The sequence below is a fragment of the Ursus arctos genome, unplaced genomic scaffold, assembly GCF_023065955.2.
Source record: "Ursus arctos isolate Adak ecotype North America unplaced genomic scaffold, UrsArc2.0 scaffold_22, whole genome shotgun sequence".
NCBI lineage: Eukaryota > Metazoa > Chordata > Mammalia > Carnivora > Ursidae > Ursus > Ursus arctos.
In genome coordinates this window covers 61,577,907-61,598,115 of record NW_026622897.1, presented here as the reverse complement: position 1 = coordinate 61,598,115, position 20,209 = coordinate 61,577,907, and the positions used below count along the sequence as shown (strand labels likewise).

Here is a 20,209-nt window from a genome sequence, read left to right as displayed (position 1 = left end):
AATAAAAAACATTAAAATTAAAAAAAAACTAATGATGTACTATATGTTGGCCAATTGAATTTAAATTAAAAAAAAAAAAGTTGCATTCTACCCAGAGAAAAAAAAAAAAAAGAAAGGCTTTTTCCCCAGAGGACACATGGTGTGGGCTAGGGCTAGGGAGCGAGTACGTGTGCTGGGGTGGGGAGTCTGTCTTATAGTCCTTATATTCCTGGACTATTTGCTGGTCTTACAACTTCATAAAGACCAAGTTTACTGGTGTTTTCTGAACTCTGGATGGTACATACAGTGGAGACATGCCTAGGATAGTTCTTTTTGAAAATTATTTTCAGTGTTGGCCAAAAGGAAAGCCCAAAAGCATTTGGAGTCACTGGAAGGGCAGATGGAACCATTACATTTTTCCTTTAAAATATTTTTTATTTCAGTTTTAATTACCAGAATAGTGTATGTTGCGAGTGGTACAGAAACATATGCAGTAAGGGTAAAAGTTCTCCTAATCCTACCCTTTGGGAAGAATCATTGTTGGTGGGTAGCTATGTATTTTTCTACGTCTGTTTCCATGCACAATAAAAATGAAATTTTATTTGTTTATTCAGTAAATATTGAGCACCTACTGTGTGCTAGATGCTATTCTAGGTGCTGGGAATGCAGGAATGAAGCGAAAAGGTAAAAATCTGAGGAGAAGGGAGTCAGATCACAAACCAATAAGGAAGGAAGTATGGCATGTAGCAGATGGTGCTAAGGGTAGGGGAGGGGTAAGCAGGGCAGGGGGACGGCTGAGGAGGAACATACTGCCCCCTAAATGTAGACTATGGTCGGGGACTGTGGTTGCTGCAGAGTCATTTGGACCGAGATGTGAAAGATGGAGGGAAGCAAGCTATGGGGCTATCTGGGGGAAGAGTCGGGGTGAAGGACGCAGCAAGTACCAAACACGCTGAGGCAAAAGAAGGAAGGCCAGAAAGATAGCTGAGGGAGAGAGAGAAGGGTGGAGGTCTGAGCCGTAGCCAGGGGCCAGATCACATGGGGACGGAAAGCAGGGTGAGGACTGACGGAGTCTGAGCGAGAAGCAAAGCCAGTGAGAAGCTTCGAGTGGAGGAGCAACAGGGTTTCTGACTTAGGTCTTAAAGGAATAACTTTGGCAGCTGTCGGCTTATGTATGGGGGAAAAACATATTTTAAAAACATATCAATATATGGGGCGCCTGGGTGGCCCAGTCGGTTAAGCGTCTGACCCTTGATTTCGGCTCAGATCATGATCTCAGGGTTTTGAGATCGAGCCCTGCAGTGGGCTCCAGCTGGGCCTGGAGACTACTTGGAATTCTCTCTCTCTTTCCTCTGCCCTTCCCCCACCTTAAAAAACTATATCAATACAACTTGAGTAGTGCTGGGGTGTTTCTAATGATAGAGTGGGTCATGAGCATCATTCCGTGCTAATAGAGGAACTACCTTATTTATTTTAAAGCTTCCTAGTCTGTACTTGTTCTTAGATACCAGTATTTATTAACTGTACCCCTGTTGGTGAACATTTAATTAAGTTATTCCTAATTTTTTAACTCCAAGCAATGTTGCAGGAAAGATTCTTTTTTGTGCATGTGGCCAACATGTTTGAAATGTCGTAGAAGTCCACTTATTGGGTCAAAGACATGCGGACTTAAAACTTGAATAGACACTGCCAAGTTATCCTCCCAAAAGACCACGCCTCTAGACACTCCCTCCAGCCTTGCAGCTTTGTGCTCATTGCCCCACATCATTGCTCACATGGGTTGTTTACCATTGCTTTTTTTAATTTTTGCAGATCTCATAAGCAAAAATGATAGTCAAATGTTAACTTGTTTTTCTTAGATTATTTAGTAAAACTGAGTATGCTGTCATAGGCCTGTGGCCATTTGGATTTCTTCTTCTGAGAATGTCCATATTCTCTGCCTATTTTTCACCGAATTGTTTGTTTTTCCAATATCACTTAGAAAATAAATTTTAAAGTCCCAAGTCACATCAAAGAACATAATCACTTCTGACCAATTAAACACTTTATTATAATCATTTCATTTGGCATTTAAGGACTTTGGGGACAGCCTGCTGCAGGTGACCTTTGTACCACCTGTGATCAATTCTAGCAAGATGGCAAAAAAAAAAAAAAATAGTGATTATATTCCCTGAGGAACAAATTCCTTAAGCTCCATAGTAATTCTTAAAGTCTTTTATACCTAAAGAAAAATTAATGATGACATGGATTTCTATTTTTCTTTCATAGCTATTTATCCCTTCATAAAGGATGAATTATTTAAGGAATATACTTGCTTAAATATACATTTTTATATTCGATTATTCTTAAAGCTTGCTGAAATGTTTAGAAGACACAATCCAGGCAACTGGCAAACTGGGAAGAATTTTGTGCCTGGGTTCCTGAGAGAGCCTGGGAAGGTTTAATTCAACTTTCAAGAGCAGTAGCTTTCCTCTGCAGCAGTTGAGAAAAATCAATTCAACCAGTATATATTCAGATATCACTCTGTGCCACTCTGAGCTTGGGATGAAGCAGTGAGAACATAATGGGTGAGGAGCTTGCTCTTACAAAGTTCACATTCTTACAGAAAGACACGGACAATTAAAAAGTAAAGAAAAAAGATAATTTCAGAAGTTACAAGTATTATGAAGATAAAAATACAGAGAGGGTCTGAGGGGAGGAGGGATTACTCCCCACAGGTGTGTAGGAAGGCTTTAAGAGCAGTGAGAAGAAGCTGGCCCTGTAAAGCTCTGATGGGGGCAGAGGGTGTTCTGGCACAGGAGGGATGAGCGGGTGCAAGTGGCCTGAGGCAGGAATGAGCCAGGCATTTTCTTCTTAATCTTTTCAGAATTGAGAAATTATTTGCAATTGAACAGGCAGAAATTTTCCTTTCTGTTTTAAATGGAAAATATACAGTCTATATTAGCAATATAGACCAATATTAGACCATTACTTACCACACAGACTTAGTAGGAAATTCTTATGACTCAAAGAGTTTTTAAAACATAATTTAGGGGTGCTTGGGTGGCTCAGTCAGTTAAGTGTCTGACTCAGGTCACGATCTCAGGGTTGTGAGATCAAAGGCCTGCGTCAGGCTCCGTGCTGGGCACGGAGGCTTCATAAGATTCTCTCTCCCTCTCCCTCTGCCCCTGCCCTCCCACCTGCTCTTTTCCTCTCTTTCTTTCTAAACAAACAAACAAAAACCACAACAAAAAACCCCATAATTTAGTAAAATGTTGACATTTATTGAGCACTTACGGTGTGCTGAGCACTTCACACATATTACCTCATCTGGTCCTCATTGTAAGTCTACTTTGCATCGTGCCTCTTTTACAGATAAGGGAACTAAGGCATAGAGAGGTAAGGAGTTTTCCCAGCGTCACCAGCAAGTAAGTGGCAGTGCCAGGGTTTCCGATCCAGATCTGTCTCGAGAGCCTATGTTCCCAACTCTGTCAATGGGAATGCTTTCACTTCTGGGTACAGCCTGTGCCCCACGATTATCTAACTCCGTTAGCACCCGCCCTCCATGGGCCAGCTCTGCGGTGGGCGCTGAGGGGGCCTTCATAATAAGACACCATCCCTCAAGTCACACGTGGTCCTCCCAGGGAAGAGTTGGAGAAGACTTCCCCAGAGAGAAGCCCAAGCTGAGTTTTGAGGGGTGCACAGAAGGTGCATCAATGGAGAGGAGTATGCATCAGGAGTAGCCTGGGGCAGTGAGACCCAGCAAGATGTGTACGGGGCGACTGATTCCTCAGTATCACTAAACCTGGAGCACAAGTTGGGACGTAGTGGGTAGCTTGGCTCGTGGGAACAGCACGGTAGGTCATGAGAGACCTTGAATATGCTGCTGAGGAGCCTTGGCTTTATATCTAGATGACAAGGTGCCATTAGAGGGTTTAATCAGGGAATGTCCAGGTCATATTTGTATTCTAGCAAAATTTCTTTTACTGAATTGAGGGTTAGGACCAGAGGCAGAAAACCCAACTTGGGAGGTTTTGAATGCTTTGCATGAGAGATGTTGAGAACATGAAGGCCCTAGATAGGCTAGAAAAGAAGCAATGGATTCTAGAACTATTTAGGAGGAAATGTGAGCAGCATTTGGTGATAAATTCGATTGGAGACTGAGAAGGGGAAAGAGTTGGGGTGAGCTCAGAGGTTTCTGACCTGGCCTCTGATCCACCCCCTGTGTCCCACATGTCCTTCATCTCAGCCGGCCCTGTTTCATATGCAGGAGGCGTGGAGAAAGAGCCTGTGCATTGGTTGAATGGTTGGATGAATGTGATCACTGGGGAAGAAATAATCAGAAAAGATTTATAGGAAAAGCAGGAAAAAATAGGCTCTTGAGAGAGCCCGAGAAAGAAAGAAAATTCAGATGCAGAAAAGAAGACTAAAGACTGAGTTCTGAATCAAAGACACTAAGAGGAGTGTGGAGAGTCAAGTCAAGGAAGGCTTGGAGTCAGGGAGGGAAGCAGTCAGAGAAGCACTTTAGGAAGGTGGGTCTGATGGTAGGCTGGAACAGCGCTGAGACAGGGAGGAACACAGGCAAGGGGGAGTCGTTGGAAGGTTATTGTAGGAATCTAGATTAGAGGTGGCAAGGGTCAAAGCACGCTGGCACCACAGGGATGGAGATTAGCCGAGGACCGAAGGAACACAGCGGCAGAATGCTGCAGCTGGCTGACCGATGGGGCAGGGAGGAAAGGTCTGGAATAGTAACCACAGGCTGGATTGCAAGGGTTGGAGGCTTGGTGAGTGGGGGAGCAGAGATGCTGTTTATAAAGAGCAAAGCCTGAGGGGTAGGAAGGACTGGGCAGGGAAGGGAAGAGAAGCATTCCCCTTGAGCACGCTGAATTTGAGTTGCCACAAGACTTCCAGGCAGTGATGTCCATGGGCTTCTGGGAATCTAGGAAAATGACTTTATCTTATCATGTGCAGACCAACCCTCCTATCCTGCGTCTGTCCACACGTACTCCGACTTGCTTCCTGTTAAAGTGGATCAACAGCCCATTCTCGGACCAAGGCCAGCTCCTCCACTTGGGCTCTGGAGCCCACTTGCTTTCCCCTTCTCAAGAACATTGCTCCTGTTGTTGTCCCCAGTGCCCCGTCATCTCAGCGCTCTTCCTCTTTACTGGATCATTTCCAACAGCACACCAACCCACCTCCTGTCTCAAAAACCAAACGAACCCTCCTTTGACTTCATGCTTCTCTCCAGATACTGCCTCATTTCTCTGACTCCCTGCAGGGCAAAAGTCCTTAAAAGAGTTGTCTAAGCTTTCTGTCTTTGCTTCCTCCCCTCCCGTTTTCTCCTCAGCTCCAGCCAGTCTGGAGTTTTTATTCCCAGCGTCTCCATGGAAACTGCTTTTCCCAAGATTTCTAACCACTTTTATGTTGCCAAATCCAGTTGCCAATTCTCATTCAGATACTGGGGACCCCTCCCTCCTCCCAGAAACACCCTCTTCTCCTGGGTTTCAGACACCACACTCTTCTGGTTCTCCTCCTACCTCACTGGCTGCTCCCTTGTTATTTCCCATGTTGGTTCTCCCCTAATTTTTGATCTCGCAACACCAGGTATCCCCGGGCTCAGTCCTTCACACTCTCCTACCTGACCTCATTCACTTCTGGAGCTTTAAACACCACTGCAAACACACCAACTCCACCCCCACCACCCCTTGTCTTCCCTTCTTACCCTGTTTTGCTTTTCTTCATCACACTTATCTCTAGGTAGCATTCTATATATTTATTGTCCACATTCTCCACCAGAATGAGAGTCCCTTCAGGGCAGGGCCACGCCTGTCTTCTGCGCGATAGCTCCCACTCCGTTTAGAACAGTACCCCACACATAATCAGTGCTAGGTATTTAAGTGAGTTAATGAATTTTCACAGGAACAACAGGTGAAATCCCAAGGATAGCCAGCCACAGTAAGAGAAAAGGGGCAAATCTTTGGGGAAATATTTAAATTGAGGGCAAAAGAGGCACTCTGAAGGAAGGGACATCTCAGCCCCCGTTAACTAGACATGACGAGAACATAGCATGCACTGGAGAGCCCAGCCGGGAAGGCGTGAAGCTGAACTCAGCTCTCTGTCCCAGCTCTAAGAACGTTTTCGAACAGCAAACCTGAACACACACACCAAAACCTGGGCAGGCATGACAGCTCAACCTCTGAGCCAAGGGGGTGCTTTCTCCCGTTATCCTGAAACACTCGTTTAAAAGGGTTTCAAACCAGGATCCCAAGGCCACCGTATGGTCCTAGCGTCTGAGCTGTGACAAGGTGGCAGGTCTGCAGCACCCTGGGAATCCGCGTGGGCTGCTTGAGGCTTTCCTTCAGAAGTCAAGGCGTGACTCTTAAGAAAACAGTCAGATGCTAGAGGGTGACCTCTTTTATTAGGTTCACCATCTTCGCCACAGAGAGACCATAGTGTTTGTCCATGGCCCGAAATACTCAAAGGCCATCGTGTTGAAAAGAGGGTGAGCCTTCAGGTCTCTTTGTCGCCATTAATCCTGGTCCCTGCTGGTCTCTCCCTTTTGCATCAGAAAAGCTTTCTTGTATTTTTTTTTTTTTAAAGAGGGGGAGAAAACAGCTGTGTGGGATTTGAGAATGGGATTTTAATGGTCACTGAAGACACACAAAAGCTTTGCTGTGATCCTGAAGTGTTCTGGGGGCAATTGACTCCTTTGTCTGGAGCAGCAAAACAAGTTGGCTGCTCAAGGAGAAGAGAGAACCAACTGAACGCGTGACTGAGGTCTTTTCGGGCCGGATCTTCAGCACGTTTGCAAAAAGCAGTTTTCAGGCATCTCTTCCTGACATTCAGAATCACTCTTTGCTGTTTAGCTCATTTTTACCTTGTGAAAGAAACAAATTAATTTGCAAGGTGCTTGGCAGGAATTATTTCTGCAGGTCTTTCTGGAAGGAAAATGGAAACTGTGAGCCATAATATGAGTTTGTTTATGTGAAGCAGGCCTTTCACTGGGAGAAAAAAAGAACTGGTGTCCTCTCTTCTGCAGGCTCGCCCGAGGGGCATTGCTCAGCCCTTTGCTCAGTTGGAAAATTGCAACAGATGTGGGACATTGTGAGGCTTCTCAAAATGTAACCTCGAGAAGACTTGGGGGGGTCGGGTATAAGGACAAGAGCAATTGCCCAGAGCAGCGGGAGCCCATCCAGTTGCGCTTTCCAGGGAGAACCAGAACCGGTCCCGTACGGGCGTGGAGGGAATCCGCTTTCTGCCGGAGGAACTACGACCGTGCTGATCTGACTCTAAGTTATGGTTAGTGAGGCTGTGAAATCATTGCCATCATCTGGCATGTTCCCGTTAGGCAAATGAATGTTACAAAAATGGAAATGGCTTGGCTGGAGGGGCTCCGGACAGCCGTGGTTTTATTTACGTACTGCCAGCCTCTGTGACAGCTGACTCCTTAGAGCCACGAGGACGTTATTCTCTCCCTCCCGGCCTGTGGGCCCTAAGATAGCCAAGTGGGACACAGGATAAAAAGTCATGAATTCCTAGTACATAATTCAGCCCAGCTTTTCATGGGAGATGAGCTGAAGCCAGAGTCATCAGGGAAACCGCTATCCAGTGGAGCTGCATTGAGAGACTAGGTCTGGAATGATCGACTCTGTCTGCCCCGCGTCTATGCGTCAGACTCGTTATAATGTTGCTTGCCAAGAAAGCAAGGGTTTGGTTCACTTCTAATTTTTATTAATATGATAAAATTAAATAAAAACAATGCATGAATATTATAAAAGACAATCCAAACGACATAAAAAAGTATTAAAATTTAGATTTTAGAGTAGACTTGATTGATTGATTGCATATAATTGTAGACCTAATATTTGAAATATGGTATACTTTAGCTTATTATGATTTAGAAAAAGCCTTGTTTTGGGTTTTTTTTTTTTTTTTAGATTATGAAGTGAATAATGAAAAGACATTTTTATCGGTGGCAGTAGAGAACTTTGCCATGTTTAACCCTGAAAGCGTATATGTAGACTGCATTCGTAGGATAGCATGAAAACAGTATTTCCCTCACAGACATTGAAGAGATATGATAGCATGAAAACAGTATTCCCCTCACAGACATTGAAGAGATACGATAGCATGAAAATAGTATTTCCCCTCACAGACATTGAAGAGATATAATAGCGAATTTTATCATGTGATATTTTGTTTTCTATTTCTCAGCAGCTTAAGTATGAAATAGAAGGTGTTTATTCAGTCAGACTCCCCTAATGCCACAGAGAGAATCTTCGGCAAGGTCTTGAATTATGATTCAGTCCACACTTTTGCTAGAGACCTTTCTTCCCCGTAAATTCAAAGCTCTGAATCTCACCGTAGGTGTATTTCATAGACTAGCTGTGGGACCTTGGGCAAATTATTTAACGTCCTTAGTCTTGGTTTCTGTAAAATGGGATTAATAATAATCTAGTAACTCCTTAGGGTTGTTTTAAGGGATAATTGAGATAATGTGTGGGAAGCCTTCGGCATGGTGAACGGGAGACTGTAAGTACTTGGCGAGTGTTTGCCATTAGAAAGGTTCTTGTGATGGTTATGTTCATGTTGGCATGTGATACTAGAAAACCCACTTAAGCATATTTACTTTATATATTGATATTCTAAAACAAGATATAAATCTACATTTAACTAACAACACCAGAAATACAGTCAGAAGCACAGTTTATTCATTTCCTTATAGTTTATTCTTTTGGGAGACATTTACCATGGTTTACTCTTCATAACACATTAACTTCATTACAAACACGGAGCGTGTTGTGCTGGAGAGCTTATTGGTAAGACTCTTGAGGTTACCCTCCCCACGGCCACCAGAGAGTGAGCTTTTCCTAACCCAGCTCTGGCCATACTCCTTTTCTTTCAGTGTCTCCTCCACCTGAAGAAGAAAACCCAAATGCCGGGCGTTCAAGAATTTTTACAACCTATCCCAACCTTCCTTTCTTCCCTCTCCTCCTATGTGTTGTGCATGACTTTTTATGACCTGCCCCTTTCCTTCTTGGGGAGATCCTATTCATCCTTTAAGGTCCCACACAAATGTGGCCTCCTCTAGGAAGCCTTCAGGGATGCCATCAGCCAGAATTGATAGCACCCTCTTCTCTGTTCTTTCAGCACTAGGCCTATGTTCAGTGACTCTTTATAATACTTTATACTTTATAATCCTTTTGACAGCCTTATGAAATAGGAAAAGTCCACAAGTGCTTGTGCTCAAAAATGATTAGGACGCTGTGATCCCTGCTTCCGAGGAGCTCATGGTCAAGGGACCACGTGAACACCTCTGAGAGTGGGTGACAGGGGTCATAGCAAGGGGTGCGCACAGAAAACCCAAAGGTAACACACATTCTGTGTTCAGGGGTTTGTGTGGGGGAGCGTGGGGTCAAGGCCAGCTACTTACCTTATCTCTAGCACTCAAGTCATCCTTCCTTGCTTCTGTCCCTCGCTGACCAGACCATTTCCCCCTTTGGCTAGTCAGTTGCAGGGCTGGGCCATATTATGATGGAGCACAAGAACGCTGCATTTTGTGTCCAAATGGAACCTTCCAAAACGAGGAAGGACAAATCACATGCGAACCTTGCCCAAGACCAGAAAATCCTGGAGCCCTGAAGTCTCCAGAAGCTTGGAATGTATCTGAATGTGGAGGTAAGGGTTCCGCCTGCCCCTTCTTTTTCCTCCGGTCTCCAGTGTTACTTAGAAGGCGTTAAGCAGCGTTTCAGTGCAAACAGTGCATAGGGCACTGCGGGCTTCCCACGGGCAGGGACCGTATTGGCTTCATCTTTGGCTCTCCTTGCCTGCCTCAGTGCCCAGCACATGCTGGGCCGGTGCTCACGTAAGCAAATAAATGAAGAGCTGATAGAATACCTTGGCAGAAGAAAGGGCGTAAGTGTTGCCTTTGCCACCTCTACTCACCGTAAGTAAATACACCTTGAGACCTGTGGGACCTGCCCGTGTAGGGCTGTCTGAAAGTGCTAATGTGGAGAAAGTAGTTGTGATTAGTTTTCCAACTTTGGTCTCAAATCCATACCTTATTGATTTTTAAAGAATATCTATCTGGTTATTTTGTTAGAACTCTGTGAAGAGTTTTTATTGTCCCTTATAAAATGTTAACTCTGGAGCCAAGCTTACTTAGGTTTTGTGGTTCCTATTTTTTTTATTAATAAATGTCTTCCTTTTATGAAACGGAAGAAGGGCCAGCTCTGTTGATGCTCTGTGGGCTCAAATAGAAGCTGTGGTCTAACAGCACGGTTTGTAGGTGATGTCTGCGGCCGGAGCGCGGGACGCCCTGTGGCCCCGCCTCTCCCCCACTGACTCCCAGAGCCAGCTTTAGTTCCCACCTGCACGACTCTAGGCTCCATTGCAGCACCTTTCAAACAGGTTAAAAGTCATGCATGGCTCAGTCGGCTGTGTCCAACTCTTGATCTGGGCTCAAGTCATGATCTCAGGGTGGGGAGAGGGAGCCCTGCGGTGGGCTCCACACTCAGCAGGGAGTCTGCTGGAGATTCTCTCTCCCTCTCCCTGCCCCCTCCCTTCCCCCCCCCCCCCGCACCAACTGCAAGGTTGATAAGAAGGCACTTTGGGGCATCTATTTACACTCATATGTGACCTTATTAACATATATTTATAGTAATAGTACTAGTAATCATAAAAATTGCTAACATTTATTGAATACTTACCTATGCCAGGCATCATGCAAAGTGTATTACATGAATTATTCCTGTGGTGGTTGTATCACTACAACAACTTTGTGAGGTTAAAGTGAGTCATGGAAGGTCACACAGCCAAAGAGTGGAGAATTTGGAATCAGCACGTAGGTCTGACAGACTCCAGACTGTTCCCTTGGGTGTGTGCTCATTAAATGCCATTACATCTATAGCCTATGGGAAGAAAGAAGACCATGAAATTTAATAAGGGAGAGATGATCAGAGTATAAGAGATTTTCATAACATCTTGGCAGTGACAAGCTCATTCCCAAGGAACATGTGCTTTTAGAAATCTTTTTGTTTATGGCTGTGCTTCTTGTCCTCAACTTAGAAAATACCGAAGTAAGGTGTTTGAAGTAATGCTACCGGCTCCCTCTATCAGTGTGGATCAGGTTGGTTGGATTTCGAAGAGGGAGGCCGGGACACATTTTACTGTGAGATGTAACTTAGTAACTAGAATTGGTACAACAGGGAGACTGTTTCATGACATCACTAGGATGTCGTCGGCTGGGTGAGGGTGCACTTCTGGGCTGAATTACCAGATTGATTCCAGAGCAGAGGACCCCGCCTGGGGGCTCCCGCATTGCAGGCGCTGGCTGGGCACCGCGGAGTCCTCAACCTTAAGCAAACCCAGGCCTGGTGTCTACTGTGAGGCAGTTAGCGCTTGGCTCCTCCGTTTCCATCCCGGCAGCATGCTTTGTAGCCCTGCATGTAAACATCAGGCACTCACATGTCATCTGCTCAGGAGCAGTGGCGGGGCAGGACAGGACTTCTCTCGCTGAGGTGGGAGCTCAGGTCAGCACAGCGCCACGGATCTGACCAAATTCTGAGCTCATCTCCAGAGAGATGGGAAGGGGTCCGCCCTGGGGGCCTTGCTCACTTCGGGTCATTGGTTTCCCCAGGTCTGTGCCAACCTGGGGAATATTCTGCAGATGGTTTTGCACCCTGCCAGCGCTGTGCCCTGGGCACATTCCAGCCTGAGGCCGGCCGTACTTCCTGCTTCGCCTGTGGGGGAGGTCTTCCCACCAAACACCTGGGAGCCACTTCCTTCCAGGACTGCGAAACCAGAGGTAAGGACTGGGCAGCTTGCCTTTTTTCCAGAACTGAATTTCCCTTTTGAGAAACACGGGAGTCTGATGAAGCTCCCATCAAGCCCAGTCCAGCGGTGCCCGGTGTGGTATCCCAGTGGCAGGGAGGTCAGGTCCCAGCTCCATCCGCCCCTGCAGGAAGTGCGGGGAGCATGGGAACTCCCTAGATGTGTTCTGCCCCAGCCACCTGGGCCCCTTCAGACGGGGCTCACTGGTCTCAGCTGGGGGGGGGGGCAGGTTTTGTGCAATAAGTTCTTAGCTCCTTCTTTCCAGCCTTCCCCCATCCCAGCACCCTTCCCTGCAGCTCCCCTCTCGTATAGGTCCTACCTGTCCCCAGAGCCGCACTGACGCCTCTCCCAGGGGCCCAACCCCAGGCCCGGCATCAGTTTGGCAACCTCAGAACCCACAAACGTGCTTTGCATCCAAACCTGGGCCGTGCTCATTTATGCCTGACTCTGCACGCACTGTAAACGCTTTGAAGATACACCCGTGCTTTGTTCCCTTTGTATTTTTCTCAGTGTCATGAGTCACAAGTCCCACCCAAGCTGGCTATTTAGGGAATTAAGTGTTGATTAGTCCCAGATTAGTAGGAAAGCAGTTCCTTTGGGCACACACATTTATTTCACGAACTGTGAAAACTTTTATGTGACCGATGATGAAAATACAGTTTTGTTATTTATTTTTTTTTTCATTCTTTCCACTCCTCCCCCCCGCCCACAGTTCAATGTTCACCCGGACATTTCTACAACACCACCACTCACCGATGTATTCGTTGCCCGGCAGGAACATATCAACCTGAATTTGGAAAAAATAATTGTGTTTCTTGCCCAGGAAATACCACCACTGACTTTGATGGCTCCACAAACATAACCCAATGTAAAGGTAGGTCTAAGGCTTTCACAGCCTTGACCAAGCGCAAAGTGCCTGGGTCGCCCTGAGGCTGGGGGTGGGGGGTGGGGCAGGGGTCCCACATCCACTGAGAACCATGAAGACACTGTTAGCCCAGCTCGGGGCTCCACAGGTCGGCGCTAAAGGAGAGCCAGGCTTGGCCCCCAGGTACTCGCCTGTGTTGATCCTGGCTGCTTCTCCAGGAGCCTTGGTAGGCTATACTTGCTGACATCTCCCAGGATTTCAGTTCAGCAAACATTGTTTGAGGACCTGTTAACATGCTAGACACTGCAAGCAGAATAAGGCCCTGTGGGATTGCAGAGGAAAGAGCAATTCGTTCTGTCTGGAGAGATGAGGAAAGGCTTCTGGAGGGCATGAGAAGGTTTTGATGGAGCGCATGGGAGAGAGCAGGAGAAAGAGCTTTGTACCCAAGGCAACAGCTGTGAGGAAGTGCAGACTCGGAAAAGTGAAAGGCTTTTTGGGAAGAGACCCCTGGACCTGGATCATGGAATGTCTGAGGGGAAGCCGAGGCAGATCAGGAAGGGAAGCCTTGAGTGCCGCACAAAGGAGCTGGCTTTGCGTTCTATAGGAACAGGGAAGCAGATCATTCAAGGACGTGCTGCACGGTTGGCTGGGTGGTTGGGTTGGGGTTGATCCTCATGTAAAACTCAGGTCAGAAGTCCACTGCAGCGAATCTAGTGTAGGACACTGGTGTAGGGGTGAGGAGCTCTCCCCACACTGGAGGAATTTGGGGTTCACGGTGTTGGAAAATTCTTCCCTATACCCAGATGTTTCCTTGCCCTCCCATCCCCAGCCCCCGGTTGGGCCCTGGGAGCCACATGGCACAGATCCTCAGTGGTCCTTCAGGCTTGAAGGCAGTTTTCTGAGCTCCATGGCTCTGCCCACTTGACCCCCTTCCAAGAAGAAAAGCCTGTTTATTTTTTTCTAGGTGGGAATAATAATTCCCAGTTACAATTAGAGAGGAGAAGGATGGTCCCTTCAACATCCTCTCTTGTACACATTCACCTGACAGTTTGAAACAGTTAGCCACTTGAGGGCAAGGACTGTGTCTTTCTCATTTCTGAACCCCCAGAGCTTTTGCTAACATGTGTTGAGTGAGTGGAGATTCAATGAATGAAGATGTGGGTGAGCTGGTTGTGTGTGTGTGTGTGTGCACGCTCGCGTATATGTGTACGCACGTGCACGCTCCTTGCCTTTGGTCCCAGAGGTGAGTATCCCGCATGCCCCATACTGGCTGACACCTTATTGGAATTCTCTTCCACACCAAAAATAAAATGTGGTGTTGACCAGAAAGGAAAGAGAAAGAATATGGCTATAATGAATTCATCAGAGGTCTCTAGGAACGGGTCAAATATCCTCTACTTAGCAATAAGCTCTGTTCTTCCTGTTTTGACAGACCTAGAAGTTCTGTGTCGTGGGTTCCCCTGGCACTTAGATTTTGTAAACAAAATATTGAAAACTAAAATTGTCCTTTGTTTCACTAAGGGCTGCTGAAGATCACCTCCAAGTTAATGAGAAGATGGTAACTCAGAGGGGAACTCAGTGGGGTGAGCTCTGTGTGGGGAGTTAGTGTAGTTGGGCTCCCGTGGGGCCCTCAACATTACAGGACACACTAATTCCACGAGGGTGCCATCTGCAGGCCCCATGCCTCTGTGGCAATAGGGATGCAGCAGTTTTCATCAGCTGAGCTGCTGGTGGCCATGACGGAGTGACGACAGTGTTGTGCCTTCATGACTCATGGCATTTGCCCTTCCAGACAGAAGATGTGGAGGGGAGCTGGGAGATTTCACCGGATACATCGAATCCCCAAACTACCCAGGCAATTACCCGGCCAACACCGAGTGTACATGGACCATCAACCCACCACCCAAGCGCCGAATCTTGATTGTGGTCCCTGAGATCTTCCTGCCCATAGAAGATGACTGTGGAGACTACCTGGTGATGCGGAAAACCTGTGCGTCCCCTCCCTCCATGCTCTCCCCTTCTAAGGCCAGTGGGAAAGCCTGCTGGCATGCTCCCCAGCTATAAATGTGGGCAGCAAGCCTAGGGTGTCACGTCCATATTAGAACAGAGATGGGACATGAGTTTATAGCGTTTGACAAGAAACAAAAATTTAGACAAAACCCCACCTTGAGGCCTCTTGCTGAACCCCAGAGACAGTGATTCTACTGGCCAGCCTTTCCCTCTGTGCTCACTGGGGACCCTCTTCCACAATGTCACAGAGAGTCAGTGAAGCTCATGGAGGGCTGCCCCACACACTTGCTTCACCATGGGAAGCCACCTGTGGCTTGGGACCAACCAAGGCTCAGGTCATAGTCCAGCCAGGAGGGACCCTCCTCCCATCTTGGCGTGTGACCCAGTGTCCATTGAGAGACATGCCATCAACACTACTTCGAGGCAGTGTAGTGAGTGGGCCCAGCAGCTAGACTGCCTGGATCTGAACCCAGTTTCACCTCTTGTTGGTTCTGTGATCTTGGACATACATTCTGGATCTTTCTGTGACTCAGCTTCTTTGTCTGTTAAAATGGGTATAATAATAGTTGCTACCTCACAGAGTCAGCATGAGGAATAAACGAGTTCAGATTCATAAAGCACTGGGAGTGATAGTGACACACGGAGCCAGAATGTGGTTGGCACTCTTATTAGTGGTTACAGTGTCCGAAATCAGGTGTAGGGTTGAATCCAAACTTATCCACGTACTGACTCTGTGACCTGGGCAAATGCTTAAACCCTCTGGTTTGTGTTGTGACTTAACAACCACACAACTTCCTGTGGTTCTGGAGGGTGAAGTGAGATAAGGTGCATAAAGCAGCCCGGCCCCGCCCCACCCCCTTGGTCTTAGGAAGCCCACCGGGAGTGGTGGTGATTCTTGATGGCAGCAGGTCGCTCTGGAGTTGGAGGGCCCCTCCACAGCTCCTGCAGTGAGCACTGGGGCCCAGGCTGCTGCTGTTTTTCTAGCTCTGGGCCTTTCTGTGAGCCTTCCCCAGGGGCCTGCAATCACCAGCTGAGTCCTCTCGATTTCCAGGGCTTTGGCCCCTGTGATGGCAGAGCTGGGCCTGAAGAGCTCTGAGCATAACTCGTAGGGTGTATTCGAAAAGAGGAGTGTGGCTGTCTGCCTTCTCAGGATGAGTCTTGAAGCCCCCCCAACTTCCCTTGGCAGCTTCATCCAATTCCGTGACAACGTATGAAACCTGCCAGACCTACGAACGGCCCATCGCCTTCACCTCCAGATCAAAGAAGCTGTGGATTCAGTTCAAGTCCAACGAAGGGAATAGTGCCAGAGGCTTCCAGGTCCCTTACGTGACATACGACGGTAAGCACTGTGAGGCTCGGGCTGGATCCTGTACAAGGAGCTTCTCTGCTTTCAGTTGAACCCACCTCTGGGCCAGCTGGTGGATTGCTGACAAGCGCACGTGCTCAAAAGGGCAGGTGGGGTGAGGACAAAGGACGCTGCTGACTCACAAGTGCCAAATTTTAAACAGGCATTTGGGGACACCGTCTACAGGGATGAAAAGATCTTTCAGAAAATAAATACAAGTGAGCATAGCTTGGTGGGTAAGAACATGGGCCAGCCCTGGCCTAATGTCTTCGGTGACTTTGTGTAAATTAATTACCATCTCTAAGCCTCATTTTCTCTCTCTCGTTTTTTTTTTTTTTTTTGACATTTAAAAATTTTAAATTCAATTAATTAACATTTAGTGTATTATTAGTTTCAGAGGTAGAGTTCAGTGACTCATCATTTGCATATAACACCTGGAGCTCATTACGTCACGTGCCCTCCTTAATGCCCATCACCCAGTTACCCCATCCCCGCACCCCCCACCCTCCAGCAACCCTCAGTTTGCTTCCTATGATTCAGAGTCTCTTTTGGTTTGTCTCCCTCTCTGATTTCGTCTTCTTTTATTTTTTCCTCTCTTCCCCTATGATCCTGTTTTGTTTTTTTAAATTCCACGTATGAGTGAGATCATATGATAATTGTCTTTCTCTGATTGACTTGTTTTGCTTAGCATAATACACTCTAGTTCCATCCATGTTGTTGCAAATGGCAAGGTTTCATTTTTTGATGGCTGAGTAGTATTCCTTTGAATATATATACCACATCTTCTTTATCCATTCATCTGTTGATGACATTTGGGCTGTTTCCATAGCTTGGCTATTGTGGACGTTGCTGCTATAAACATTGGGGTGCAGGTGCCCCTTCGGTCACTAAATTTATGTCTTTGGGGTAAATACCCAGCAGTGCAATTGCTGGATCATAGGGTAGCTCTATTTTTAACATTTTCAGGAACCTCCATACTGTTTTCCAGAGTGGCTGCACCATCTAAGCCTCATTTTCTTAATGTGTAAATGAGGATAATCATTAGACCTAACGTGAGAGTTCAGTGAGATAGTCCATAAAGGACTTGGTGCAGTGCCTGACACATAGTAAATGCTCAGTAAATACTAGCTAATTATGACTGTGGCTTTTATTATATGGAATCCTGAGGAAGGGGGAGAAAGACTCAAGTTCCGGTCCTGTCTCTGCTACTAATTTGCTGGGTGATTTGGGGCCAATCAGATGACTTCTCTGGTTTTATTTTCTTCTTGTTAAGTAAAGCGGTGGTCCATGTGAGCCCTAGGGCCGTTCCCAGTCCGGGACTTTGTTGACAAACATTTACTTGGAATACAAAATGAACTGGACTTTGTCCTGGAAGACCTCATAATCCAGTGGGGACGAGTCATCTGTTCATTCATGAGCTTATTCATTTATCCTTCTATCCCAACAAATACTTAGTGAGCGTCTCCTGTGCCAGGCATGGGGCAAGCTGTGTCACCTAGGAGACACAGCTCATAGGTACTGTAATGTGCCAGGTACAGAGCTCTGTGTGAGAGTAGAGAATGGGTACCGGTTAAGTTTGCATGGGTTTTTGGAAAGAATACAGCAGAATCTCAAGAGATTTGCATCTCCAAAGAACATGAGTCATTGTTTGTTGTTATTGTTTTGTTATGTTTTGTTTTATAACGGGGAGAAGAACATTAGGAAGAGAGAATGATATGGGCCACAGGGTAGAGTACCTGACATGTGTGGGCACTAATTAATAGCTTGACTGAGTCACTTGGTAGGGTGCATGGGGCTTAGCAGGGAGAGACGAGATCAGAAGGGTGTGGACTTAGGTGGTGAAGAGTCCTGAGTGCCAGACTCAGAAGGGTGTTCCTAATCTCACAGGGAGCCATTGAACCGTGCAAGGTTTTTAGGCAGACAAGTGCCAAAAGTAGGTGTTTTGGAAAGATACTATTCTATGGATTTTATAAAAGCATTTCACATAGTTTATTTGGAACATGTTACAAACGCCAGGATTATCATGTCTGTGCCTGAAACCATGTCAAACCCCCAAGACAAGGGCTCTTAGGATCCGACTCCTAAGTGGACACCAGTGCCTCCCACACGGCTCTGCAGAGAGAGACAGAGCACGTCACCTGCCTGAGAACAGACGCCCAGCAGTCTCCCCTAGCTGGGATCAGTGAGGGACCCAGAAAAGACATGGAGACGCCAGAATATAAATATCACTAAAACTCACGTATTTCAGCCTGGCTGTTCCTAACTCCGCCTTTGTGACACACGAAACCCTCTTGATTTGTTTTCATTTTCTCTAAGAGTTACAGCTTGTGCCAGGGAAATCATGCATACCTCTGGTCAGGCCCGTGAGAATGTGTCTTACACGTGACACAGAAGAAAAGAGTTGAAACCTGTTGCAGGTTGTTACTCAGAGCTTAGTCAATCTTTTTTTTTTTTTTAAACATGTATTTCAGACGAGTTTGATACCTGGTTTCCAAGCCCAGAAGAATACAAATCACGTTTAGAAGGGGCAGGTGCTGGGGCATCTGGGTGGCTCAGTCAGTTAAGCGGCTGACTCTTGATTTTGGCTCAGGTCATGATCTCAGGGTCCTGGGATCGAGCCCCACGTTAGGCTCCTTGCTCAGAGGGGAGTCCGCTTGAGGGTTCTGTCTCCCTCTCCCTCTGCCCTCCCCCTCCTGCTGGTACTGTCTCTCAAATACATAAATAGATCTTTGAAAAAGGGAGGGGGCAGGTGAGGCTGCTACAGACTGGTTCGCTGACCCCTGCAGGATGGGGAGAGTTTCTTCTGGCTAACAGGTACTGAGTACGTGCACTGAGTACCAGGCATGGCTAAGTGCCTCTGACACAGCATATTCCTCACAGTTGCCCAGGAGGTAGACACTATTCTTTGCTGATTCTACAGACAAGGCCACTCAGGTATAGAGATTAACTTAGACAGCTGGCCGGAGGTCACAGGAGGACAACATTGCAGAGGTCTTCGGGACTCCAGGGCCCGAGTTTTTACCTCCAACACTTGACTGCTTTTCCCACGACAGTCGTAGCAAGTGACGAAACACAGTAGTTCTCCGTAATGGAGGGAATCATTTTAGAAGACAGCGGTCCAGAAGCACTTGGTGTATAGCAGCAAACAGCTCTTCCGCTCTCCCTGCACCAGAGCACAGCACAGCAGGTGGTGCCCTTAGTGGTGACCGCCCGTCAGCCGAAGGAGCTAGTTCTCCGAGGAAGATGCTCTGCAGGAGAGGAGCTCAAGATAAACAAGTACGCTCACTCATATTTTATATTCATTAGAATAAAAGAATAAAAAGGAAGATATCACATGAATAGAGTACCAGTGAGATTGCACATGTGTTCAATCAGGAATGACAGAACTATACAATGGTTAATAAATAGCTAATGAACTCCCACTCACCAGCCCTTGACTGGGAGAAGCTTGCTCAAGAACCCTTCCACACAATCGCAGTGATGGTCTTATGATGTGTTTGGCTTTGTTGCACATGATACGCGTACAAAGAGGCATTCTTTTCAGCCTGGAATTTGGAAAGATTGTGTTTTGCATGCACTTGGTTTGAATTATGACTGTAGGAAATAGGCTAGACTTTGAAAGGTGAGGATTTAGAATCAGAGACAGCTTACGTGATGTGCACTGCATTTAATGTGTGGGTCAGGACCAAAAATTATTGCTAAGAAAATGAACACAGCTTCCTTCCCTCTCCAACCAGCCAAATTCTCCCCACCCCCACCCCATCCAAAAAAAAAAAAAAAAAGAAGGCAGAGTCTTGCTTGGTGGGTAAGAAGCTCGATTGTTTTGCATAATACGAGGGCAGAGAGAAGAAAGGGAGGAAGGTAGAAGGGAGAAAAGTAGAGAAGGAGAGAAAAGCCACAGGCCTGGATGAGCTCAGCAGGGAGTGAGCATAGACAGAAGAGATGAGAACCAAGCACTGAGCCCCGGGTCCCTTCGACAGTAAGAGGTCAGGGAGAGGAGGAAGAAAAGCAAACGAGCCTCAGATGAAGTGACCAGTGGGGGAGGAGGAAGACCAAAGAGGGTCGTATCCTGGAAGCTGAGTGAGGAAATGGATCCAGGAGGGGGAATGACCAGAGACAGGGAGTGCTGACAGTTCTTTTGAGGAGTTTTGCAATAAGGGAGGCAGAAATGTAGGATGGAAGCTGGAGGGAGACATGAG

General features: G+C 46.8%; 1 protein-coding gene across 14 annotated transcripts in view; it reads left to right on the top strand.

Annotated features, from left to right (window-relative positions):
• Positions 1-20,209, top strand: part of SCUBE2 (signal peptide, CUB domain and EGF like domain containing 2) — a 66,741-nt gene that overhangs the window by 45,019 nt on the left and 1,513 nt on the right. For 12 of the 14 annotated variants that reach the window (XM_057316851.1, XM_057316859.1, XM_057316854.1 and 9 more), the window contains 5 exons: positions 9,466-9,636; positions 11,597-11,764; positions 12,503-12,664; positions 14,448-14,645; positions 15,852-16,004. In XM_057316851.1, coding sequence (XP_057172834.1) covers positions 9,466-9,636; positions 11,597-11,764; positions 12,503-12,664; positions 14,448-14,645; positions 15,852-16,004 — 852 coding nt within the window. The remainder of the gene's footprint in view (positions 1-9,465; positions 9,637-11,596; positions 11,765-12,502; positions 12,665-14,447; positions 14,646-15,851; positions 16,005-20,209) is intronic. The other 2 variants (XM_057316856.1, XM_057316858.1) reach the window with 1 other exon arrangement.